The sequence below is a fragment of the Cyclopterus lumpus genome, chromosome 3, assembly GCF_009769545.1.
Source record: "Cyclopterus lumpus isolate fCycLum1 chromosome 3, fCycLum1.pri, whole genome shotgun sequence".
NCBI lineage: Eukaryota > Metazoa > Chordata > Actinopteri > Perciformes > Cyclopteridae > Cyclopterus > Cyclopterus lumpus.
Window position 1 is genome coordinate 25,794,798 of NC_046968.1, and position 11,560 is coordinate 25,806,357.

Below are 11,560 nucleotides of genomic sequence, written 5' to 3' on the forward strand. Positions count from 1 at the left end.
TGAGGAAGAATTATCGCTCTTGGCCAGTTTATTTACTTTGCAGAAATGATTTCAATACAATTTGGGAGGCTTTTACAGAAGCTAAAGCCTAAATAGGAAACCCAGCTTTCCCATTTATATTACAGCCACTTTCCCTTTTCCGGCTCCTTCCAGGTATGTTTTCCTGTCTCTACCCGCCCTTCTTTCCTCTCTTCTGTCCCCCTGTTTTCCTGTTCGTCTCTCTCGCTCTCTCTATCTATCTATCTCTCTCTCTCTCCCCCCCGTCCCCCTCTTCCATTGATTCGGCTCTTCTTTGTCTCAGAGAGCTGGCCTCCAAGTTGTCAGCTGCGTCAGGATTAAAAGCTATTAGTTCTGCATCATTGCCACTACAAGTGTGCTCCTGAGATTGATAGACTGCCTCTCTCTTCCTCCGGTGGGGGGGGGGAATGGGAGGAAAACAAGCCTGGGGGGTGGTTTTTACCTCACATATCTGACAGCGGTCACCTACGGGCACTCTGGACCCGGGACTCTCCCTTCAGTGTGTGTGAATTGGTTTTTACTTAGTTGTGTTTATAGCTCTGTAAATCCACATCAGCAGATAATGTGTGTTTTTTTTTTAAAACTACGTTTCCATGCATGCATTTTGTGAAATGAACCCCAATATGGAAAAAAACTGTCTAGATTCTTCTTCTTTGGTTTGCCAAACTACTATCTACATAACAATGGATTCCCTGGGAGCACATATTTGTTGTTGTCTAATTTCCTTTTCCCTTAGTGGGCATTATTCAGATGAACACACACACCTTTCGGGTTCATTTGGAGCAAAAAAACAACAACAAAAACACACATTAGTGTTTATTGTTGTGTACCCATTCCTCCTCTGTGCTGAGTGTTTTCACTTTGCTGTCACCAAAATAGCCACCTTTGCTAATTTTATGTAACACGCTGTAATTCTTTTTTTTTTTTAATTTTTTTTTTATTGTCAGCAAAATTGCCTCGGAGGAGGCGGCGGCCACATCATTTATTTTTCTTTTTGTCATCCCAGATGAGGTTGAGCGGGGGGGGTTACATGGGAGCTGTTGTTGACTCGGCCTCAAGGAGAAGCCCTCTTGGTTTTGAGAGGAAGGAGGGTTGGAGACACGAGCCGTATCAATACACACTCGCTGTAACGGGGGAAGCCCATACGGTTCCCAGACCACACACACACACACACACACACACACACAATGACATGGTACGCATGGCAAGCAAACTCCTCTTAAGTTCTTGTCCTCCTCAAAGGTAAGTACTGTAAAGATAGCTGTAAATATTCAACCAGTAAAATGTGTTCCCGGTGTGGTTTTACTGCCTTGCTCCTCAACTCATTCATTATTTTACTCATTAAAAACCCCGAGACTTTGTTCGGCCTCCCGCATGTCGAGAGCTGCGGCGCAGTCAAACAAATCCGGGGGGTTTATGGCTCCGTCACATTCTAACACGCCCCTCATATTTCATTGCAGGCACTTGTCGGCTACTTTGACATTTTCTTCGACAACGGCTGCGGCAACAAGGTAAGCGGCGTCAACGGCCGAGCCGTTTAACGTAAACTCAATTATGTTCACGCTTTGGCATGTTCCTCCTCCCCGAGGCGTCTCGCTGGCAATCGACGGGCGTCCTAGCCGACTGCTGATATAAGCACTTACCCAGCAGAGCCGGCCAGTTGGAACGGCCGATCGCCGAGCTCGGTGAGCGGCGTAGACGAAGCCTCGTGATTGCACTTCCTATCGTACCTGAGACTCAAACTGCACGCTGTGGACGGTCCACTAAAAGTCCATCTCCGCCAGCGGCTAAGGCTGGAGCAATGTAACAATGGTGTGATCTGCTTCATAAACACAGTGCCATTAGGTTTCAGTTATAATGCAGACTCGGCTATAAATGGTTTTAGTTTGGGAGTGGATTGACCCCCCCACGGAAAGAATGAAAGCTTTATTTTAATCCAAACGAGACTCTTACAGAACCTCGAGTAAGTTTTCGAGAATGTGACACTTGTGTTTTGAGACTTTCCAGCTTTATTGATTTCAACTTTATTGTTTTTTTTTCCCGTAACTAGAGCTCAAGGACTCGCATTAAACAACGTGCATGGTTTTCCCCATATAGGCTCAAATTAATAATTGTTTTCACAAAATAAAATGTTCAAAGTTGTATAGTTGTTGCAGTAAGGAGCACCAGTTTGTGATGTTTATGCTCTTTTCTTTCTTCACGGGTTATCAGGTGATGTTCTCCACGGGTCCTCGGGTCACAAAGACGCACTGGAAACAGACCGTCTTCCTCCTGGAGAAGCCTGTCTCTGTCCAAGCAGGTGATGACACACACACACACACACACACACACACACACGGCTAGAAAACCCTCAACATGCAACGTGTACAGTGAGGTTTTGTACCTCAGCATATTCTTTCGGCCACGAGGAGCTCACGCGCGTGGTTGAGTTCCGTCTAGTGTTTTCCACGAGGTTCAGCGGTCTATTTTCTCTCGTGGGTTTTTATTTTTGCCTCTGCGGCGGTGCGTCGTAGCGAGCTGCGGCAGGTAATCTGTCCTTGGTGGAGATGTAGTCGGGCTGGTTGACACCCTGTTATCTGTCACCCGCGGAGACAGCGAGGGATCAAAAAACGAAGCGCGCTCGGCCATCAAGAGACGGCGTGTAAACCTTCATCTGATAGCCCGGTTGTAGGGCCCCCTGAGTCATGACGCGCTGCGAGAGCGCCGCTTTGTAACTGACCGGTGAAACATTAGTGGAATCGGCGTGTCGGCAGATTTAAAGTACTTTTTGCTGTGACACGCAGCCGAGTGTGATGTTCTTTGACGTTAACTGTCTGCAGGTTCAAACTCCAGCAAACACGACAGAGCATCTGTTGGTCTGGTGTGAAAATGTCGTCAACCTGGCCATGAACGTGGAAACTTTAGTAAACTTTTTATTTTTTTAGTGTCGTGAACAAATAGTTGGTACAACCCAAAAAATCCAATAAACAAAAGAAAACCAAACCGTGTTACGATAGTGACATATTTAGTGAAGTATCTAATAAAGTACAGGATGTAAATGTCAATAGCAATAATAATAATAATAAAAAACACCTTTGTTTAATTATATACACTGAAAGGTTTTACTTGTACTGCAAGGACTTCTAGCTCATGGAGGCTAACACATTAGATCGATACGACTATTTAACGGACATCACAGAGTCTTCTCAACTTGTCTTACTGTTACATTTCGCTTTAAGCATTTACTGTTGAACTGCTGTTTGGAGAAAGTTACTCAGTCCGTCTTTTAAGAGGAAGTCCAACAAACAAAGGCCGTTATCATAATGGGAATCGCAGATGCGTCCGCAGATGTGGGGATGGATGAGCCCGGGGAGCGGCTGTCCACTTGCTGACCAGATATTAGATGGAGAGTACTGTAATAAATGACCTGCGGTAGAGGCGCTCGATGTCCGGCAGGCCCCCGAGCCGCGCTCGGCGATAAGAAAACAGACGAAACCTTCTTGACGGCGCTCCGGCGCTTATCGCGGGCTCCTTCGCTCCACCGGGTCGGATAAACGCAGCCGAGCGTGAGAGCTGACCACGACAGACCACACGGAAAGTAGAGGCGCGGATTTTGAATGGCGTTCATTCATCCCTCCGGTGCTTGTTCAGAGACCTCCTATTCTATCTATTCTGTCCCCGACGAAGGGCTTTGCAGCTGTTCTGGGTCAATACCGTACTGGGACACTTGGTGCTTGTTCCGGTTCCCTGAGATATTCTGGTTAGGTGGACTGGAAACACTAAACGGCCGCTAGGTCTTTGGTGGACTGTCTCGGCGTGCCCCACCGCTGACCCGATGATTCCTGCCATCGTCTTCGCTCCCCTGCATAACGCTGTCTTACAAACTCGTGCACCACGTACACACAATTTAAAACAGATTTTTTTTTTTTTTTCCCTCTGGCTCTTTGAACCGTGTACCTCGTCTTACAGTCGGCGGAGCATCTGGGCCCTCGGGGTTACTCGGGGGGGGGGGGGGGCGTAGTGACAAATCGCAGCATTAGCCCGAGGGCCACGCGCACGGCGGCGTGCACGTGCCTAAGCTCCACGACCAAGTCGAGGCTTAAACCGACGTCGAGTCTGTAAAGAGTCCGCTCGGTTCTTTTTTTTTGCTTCGTATACGTGAGCCGCGCGCCAAGAGCGAGGTGGACAAGTTTTATAGGAAGAACAAAAGGAAGGAGGAAGAGTGCAAGTTTGAGGGAGCGAGCGGCGTGTTACTGATTTGAGGTCGCTCCACCCCGGCACCCTGACGGTCCCCGGCCTCCTCCAGGGGCCGTAAACCAGAAATTGAGTTTTTTTACAGCATTCCGGCTGCCTGCTAGAATCTTATGGTGTACTTTTATAACACACACACACACACACACACACAAACTCTTCCTCCACACACTCAAATTCACAGTACTTTAATGCTTCTATACTAAACTCCCCTCTGGCTGTAAGAGAAAACTTCCTAAAGTCACCTTGAAGATCACAAAACTCTTTCTCTCACACACACACACACACACACACACACACAGTGGCCTCTCCTCCTGGGTGTTGACTGAGAAGCACATTCAGCGTCGATCGGCTGCATCGAGGGGGCCGGGGCATAAACATCCAGCGGTTGGGTTTTAATGCCGACTGTGTCCGCGGTGATTCATCACGCCGAGAGGCCGATTCCCATTTTGATATGCGTTTTGTACGGAGCGCAGCAGTAATTAACTCCGAGGCGGCGCTTCTTGTGGGAGGCGCCCCGGCCAGGAGAGAGGGAGAGAGAAGGCAACGCACGCAGCCAGCAGGCCGGAACAAAACATCCCCGCGAATCCTCGCGGCTGGCAGCGTAATAAATTAAACAGCGGATCATTTGTCACGCTCCGGTGTGTTTGTGTAGCTCGAGTATTGAAGAGGAGGATCCTCTTGTTTTTTTTGTTTTTTTTCACAGCTTTACCCCCTCTTTTAATTTCCCGGAGAAAGGAGGTCACTTTTTTTTTTGTGTGTGTGTGTGTAGTATTATTTGCACGAAAAGTCCCATGATCCTCGAAGGGGGGGGTGGCCTGTTTACCACGGGGCGTTTGTTCCTATCAGGACTCTCATTGGACAATAAGGGGAGTTTTTTTTGGTTGTTGTTCTTGTTTCCACCCACTTTCACGAGTCGCGTGGGAGCTGGAGCTGTTCTAGATCTCCTCTTCTCCCCGCCCTCACCTGTCCAGGCTCACTCCCCCCTCGTTCACCCTCAAGTGCCCCGCTCGTTTTCGAAAAGCACGGTGGGGGAGGGGGGGGTGGGGGTTCCTGGAGCCGGTCCAGCGGCTGAGCCAACCTTCAGGTCCTTCAGCTGTAAATCAGCACACCGGCTTTGCGTCCGCACACTGGTGCCGGGGACACGCCGGCCCAAATCGGCTCTGCACCAAACAGGAAAGGCCTGAGACGTGTACATGTTGTTTTTTTAAAGACTAGAGGAAGAGGAGGAGGAGGCAGAAGTAAGGGCATCCCAGTGTCTCGTCCAAATGCTTTTGGTATTCCGATATCAGAGAGGGTCCCAGAGAGCATCTTGAATGAACTGTGTCTGATGTTAACACGTATGACATGTCTCCCCTCGCACTTTAGAGAAGCTGCAATGATTCTGTTGAACGCCCCATCGGGGTGTAAATCAGTAACCTATGAATAAAGAGCGTCAGTATTGAAGTACATCAGCTCAGGCCACACCGGCCCTCGCTGCACGGAGCGTGACGTAAATGGTTAAAATGAAGACGGCAACAGTTTTAAAATGAACCGCTAATGCGAGCCGTGTAATTTCATGGGAGGGGAGAGTCTGCGTCGGGCCTGTTTTCTGCCGGCCCGGCTGTGCCTAATGACACTGGCATGTTGATGTACGACATCGCGGCGCAAAAAAAAAGCCCGGCTCCGTTCCCCCGGCTCATTTCCACACATGGTTAACTCTCTCTCTCTCTCTCTCTCTCTCTCTCTCTCTGAGTGGCCAGTTTACTGAAGCCTCCTCCGCGGGGAGTTTGGTCTGACTGATTACGGCAGAGCTGCCGCAGTCTGAACAGACGACGCTCTGCTGTGAGTTTTTCTGTGAAGTTACTTTGTGGGTGAACGTCTTTGGTCCCAAACCTTTTTTTCTTTTGCTTCCTTTCTTCAAAGGTCAAGCAATTATTCTTTTAACCTTCATCAGCCTTTTTTTTTTCTCCAACTACCTCCTATGAGCACCAGGCTCCCTCGCTTTTCCCAGACTGTAGCTAGTGCGAAGTCGAGGCTCCTCGGGTCTATTTATATGAAATATTGTTTCGTTTTTTTTGGGGCATCCTTGACATCACCATTGCATGTGACCTTTTCTACTGCAGCTGGGTCGTGGAGGTCACACAGCGTCTTTTACCAGCAACATTTCTATCATTTTGAGTCCAGTTACCAGACTGTGTTTCTCTAGTTATACAAGAAAGTCAGAAATCCATCAGGGATCAGACACTTTTCAGCGCTTGTGCACATACATTTGGGTATCTGGAGTATCTACACAATGTGAAATATGATAACCTAGTAATTCTTTTTTATGGGATAAGAAAACATGAGATTTACGGACGCTAAAATAAGGCGTTTCAAACAGAGAGTGAATACAGGTGTATTCAGACAGACAAAATATTTTAAGGAAAACCATTTTTTGGCCGGCATCAGTCTGTTTCCGACCTAAAGGAAGAGCGGTCCTCGTCTCGTTATCATCTTTACACTCAACTGTGTGCTTTAGGATCAATTGTGATGTTTTCCTTATTCCCCTTTCTTTGAGGCAGATCCCAGACGGAGATATTTGGGTCCCTCTTAACCTCCAAAAGTCAAGAATGAGGACAAAACCATGGAGCTTTGAAACAAGCTGGTATTCTCATCCTCTCTAATATTATCGTCCATCCCCGGGATATTTCTTTTTACCTATAGAGAGAGTGTTTGTCGCATGGTGTGTTTTTGATTGGCTTTCTAGTCCCTTTTTAAATGCTGTGCAGCGCTTTTGTTATAATATTTTTAAAAAGGAGCTTTATTGATAAAGATTGACTGTCTTTGTGGAGTCTGTGGCACCTCACCAGCAGAAGGACTTTATGTTCAGCACCCGAGATCTGTTGCGTTTCAGCTCTCGCTCATTCGTTACTCTCTGGTTTGGGCTGAAGGCGCCCCGCGGCGTGAACGACGCCCGCAGTGGACTGGCGGCGCCGCGGGAGCGGCAGCCAGCGGCAAAGACTCGGGTGACAGCGGCGTTGGCATGGTAACGAGTGAGACGTGACAGCATCGACGGCGAACGCTTCGGTGGAGAAAGCGCCACAGTCAGCATTTTCTCTCCTCCTCTAACCTCCAGCGAAGGAGAGAGAGAGAGAGAGAGAGAGAGCGTGTGCTTGTTTGCCGTGTGGGTAAACATTCATTTACCTCCAGCAGTCAAACGTGAAGTTAATCAGAGTGATTACGCGTCGCAATCATCGGCGTCCTCTTCCCGGCCCTCCCCCCCGTTTGCCGACTGTAGAACGCGCCACCTCTCTCGCCGCCATCTGGAGATTTCCGCGCGTCTGCACGCACCCTCGCGCCCCATCTCGCTCATTAACATGCATTAAACCACATCGCCTTCACGCTCTTCATCATTTCTTTGAGCGCCGGTGAGTCTCGGCTTGTGCTGCGGAGGCCTGAGCTCAGCAGCGCTGTACTGCCGCAGGGCGTCGGGAAGAGCTCAGTTATTCATGTTCTCTTTTGTTATGAAACCGCTGATCGAGCTCGTTATATAGTATACTATATATATTGCCACCTTAAATACTCATTCACACACCAAATATGTATTCATCCCCAGGTGAAAATAGTCCCCACCAAATGTTTTACTTAGTCCCGTTATATACGTGTGTATATATATATATGGCCGTAGTCTTTTCACTCTGAATATTTGGTTGTCGTTCGCCTGGTGTCTTGAGAAACCTTTGGCGCGAGATTTGAACTCTAAATGACCTTTGACCTTACTGTGGATCTCCTGCTGGAAGTTGAGTGAACAAGTGGACACACAAGCTGGGAAACTGTGCACTGATATTGGTGTTTCTCCTTTCTTCAGGGGAGGAGCTCCGGGGAAAGATCACTGTGCGTAAAAACAAGAAGGACCCTCGCTCGCTGTGGGTCACCTTTGACCTCGAAGACGGGAAGCATTCCTACAGCCTGCAATAACGTCCCCCGTCGCGTGGGTTAAAGAAAACATCCGGGAAGCATAGCCCACTTTTCTTTTCTTTTTTTTAAATGGACCGGTTCTGTATTCTCAAAACAGGGGGAAGTTTAAAAACTTGGTTTTTGATGTTTGAAATGTTAGGATTGTTTCTGTGCCTTGTAATAAAAATGTAAAACATACATTTAAACTATGTTCTCCTTGTGAGTGTGTTTTAATGAATCATTATATAGATGTGTAAGTTACATGTGCTCCTTGTTTCAAGGGCAGTCCAATTATAACGTGAAGCAGGTCCCCAACTTTGTTGAAATGCAGTCAATTTAATATTTAGCGCCCAATATCACAAATCATAAATTTACCTCTGGGGGGGGGGGGGGGGGTTTACAATCTGTCCCGCACACGACCACCTCTTTCCTTGCTAGTATACTGTGTGTATATATACATAATGTGCCCTAGATGTCTGAAAAGTCCTTAACTTTTCATTCCAGTTAAGCCCAGTTTTAAGAAGAAAAAACCCACCTTTACCTCGTGGTTCTGACCACGTTCATCGTGCACCATCACGCTCTGATCAAAATGTCCCAACAAAAGAAGAAAAAAGAAAGCTCTTGGAGGAACTGCCAGCTCTCCAGTTAAAGAGATTGTGTGCCTTAGCCCAGTATTTCCCTTAATGTCCCTCCTTATCCTCCTCCTTATTGTCCTACTTTGAGCTGCGTGAGCTCTCACCAGAGACGTCGTCCATCTTCCATGAGTTTACCGGGACAACGCGGAATGACTTTTAATATTTTTAAAAGGGCTGACTGAAGACTCTTTACATGCTTCATTAAGCAGCTCTGGTTACAATTAAAGGTTTTTTTTTTTCCCTTTATTTCTTCCGCCTCTGTCTGAGATGATGAATCCTGGACTGTGAGAAAGAGTAGAGTGGTCTGTGAGGAGGAGGAGGAGGAGGAGGAGGGGCTGACTGTCTTGTGATTTTACAGTCGCCTCCTCTGATGTATGTCTACAGCGTTGTCCTCTCTGCTGTTGTATGAATAAAGTCTGGTCTGAGAACAAATAGGGCGTATTCTCACAGGAAAACAGCCTTTTTCTGAAACTGATGATTCATTTTTTACAAATTTTTACGTGGCACTTGAAGCTTTTTAAAGTGCTTTTAAGAAGCTGCCTTTGTTCAGAAATCAGATGTTATTTATGTTCATTGTCTAACAGGCAGCCATCTGTTTCCTGAGGCACTTGGTGAAAGGCTATAATTTTGTCTATTTTCATGAATAGTTGATTGTGGTTTATTCACATGGACATTTATTATTGATCATATAAAAAGTCTAAATATTGATTTTATCTTTTTGTTATCTTTTCTAAACAAAACGTTTGTTTATGATCTTCGGGTTGGAACATGAGAGCTTACTGCCTGTAAATATATATATTTTTTTTTTTTTTTTTTTTTAAACACCTAAGGAATGTGCTTCATATTCTTGTTTAAAACAAAAAATCCCCGAACGTAAAATGTGAGGCCCCATCAGCCAGGACTGATGATGATGATGATGATGATGGTGATGATGAGCCGTGGGCCCCTGCGTGACCTCCTCACGCGCAGTCACTGCTTCAGATGCATGCGGCTTCTTATCAGTCAGGCGACAGACAGTGGGAGTGATCAATTAATTACGCGTGCTCGTGTAAATAACGAGCACGAGGGAGACACCCCTCCGCATTCAGCTCCCTGATCAGAGCTTAAAAAGAAGAACAACAAATCAAATATTACAAATGAGAAACCAGTAGAGACCCTTGATTTGGACATTGCGCTGCAGAGAGCCAGACACGTGAGCTTTGTTTGGCTGCACGTGTGCAAAGCTCTGCAAAAAAGAAAAAAGCACGTTCTGTTGCTTCTTGCAATGAAACACTTCCAATCCTCATGATAATCAAAACGAGACGTGCGCAGGCGCGCGTGTTCAGAGGACTCTGGAAGACGAGCAGAGAAATCAATTACAATTATTCTCTCTTGACAACGTCGTTAAACTCCAGGCGGCGGCGCGTGGTGGCCGACCCACGGCCCCGAGTGGGACTCCTCGTGTCCCGGTGTAACCACAGCTGATCCCAGCGGGGGGACTGCCTCAAACACACATCGGCTGTCGTGAAATCCGCACAGGTTCCAGTAGCAGACCACTGCTGCATTGGCCACTTTATTTCAATGAGCCTGCAGAAAAACGCACATGAGGGTTTGGATGAAAGATGAGCCTATATTAATGTTATTTTATTACAAAAATGTAGACATTCCACCAGGCAATGGGTGTTTTTTTGTTGTTGCTTTGCCACTGTAACATTAGCTAGCTAAACAACGTGGTTGCTAAGCAACTAACGAGGCTATAATTGGAGTGTCAGGTCTGAGATTATCGTCCACTATGTTGACTCAGCCAATCAGAGACGGCCGTGGAGATTTCGCTTTAAAAAAATGTTTTTAACATTGCTGCAAAGGGTCAAAATGAAACACTCGATACAAAATGTGTGTGTGAGAGTGTGTGTGTGTTTTATGCAGGCCTATATGTGCTTGTGTGTGTGTGTGTGTGTGTGTGTTTTGTCTATAAGCTCCACGTGCACATTGCTGTGTGACGGTCTTCCGCATGGAGGCCGTAACTTTACCGACCGTATTTAAAGAGATCCTTAATTGATGAGACAAACGAGGTCGCGAGGGGTCTTTTGTGGTATTTGGGTAAATCACACACAGGACTTTCATACCCGTTTTAAAAAGGGGGGGCCTTGGAGGATGGTATATGCGCAATGCAGTGTTTTAGAATCTATGGCACCTTTTTTTCCCCTTCCGCTGTCACCGCTTCCAGTCCAGCGCCACTGGTTCGCCCTGACACGTGATTTAAGAAGAAAAAAAAGAAAAGAAAGAGGCCTTGTCTCTTGCGTAAGACTTTAACAAATGAGTAGCTTCATAAAGACCTCGCCCACCTCTTTCTTTTTTTAAAAACTTGATCAATGCTCCATATCGGTGACGCACAAAGAAAGGGACGTAAAGAGCCGGCAGCGCGTGCCGTTACGTGCGTAAAACCCCACCAAATGTAAAAGTAATATGTAGTTAAGCACATTGTCTTTTAAATGTCTTTTTTACTAAAACTTAAATGATGTATGCATATTTATTGTCTGTCTGTATATAATAATATATAATATATATAATAATATAATAATATTATTTACAAACAATACTTAATAATTCTTTAATGTATTAAAACTCGAATAAACACGTTTCCCACTAATGCACCCTTTGCTTTCATACTTTAGTTTCTGCATTTTGCATGCCTAAAAGGTAAAAATAAACTAAGTTTTTCCTGCATATACAACCAAATAATAGCGTGCACTGCAAAGTCCTCCTTCCCATGCAGGAGT

General features: G+C 46.3%; 1 protein-coding gene across 1 annotated transcript in view; it reads left to right on the top strand.

Moving 5' to 3' along the window:
• Positions 1-8,372, top strand: part of prmt3 (protein arginine methyltransferase 3) — a 42,749-nt gene extending 34,377 nt beyond the window's left edge. Inside the window, exons 14-16 of the mRNA XM_034527792.1 lie at positions 1,479-1,529; positions 2,230-2,317; positions 8,078-8,372. Of these exons, the coding sequence (XP_034383683.1) occupies positions 1,479-1,529; positions 2,230-2,317; positions 8,078-8,187 (249 nt within the window). The 3' untranslated portion in view covers positions 8,188-8,372. The remainder of the gene's footprint in view (positions 1-1,478; positions 1,530-2,229; positions 2,318-8,077) is intronic.
• The last annotated feature ends 3,188 nt before the right edge of the window (positions 8,373-11,560 follow it).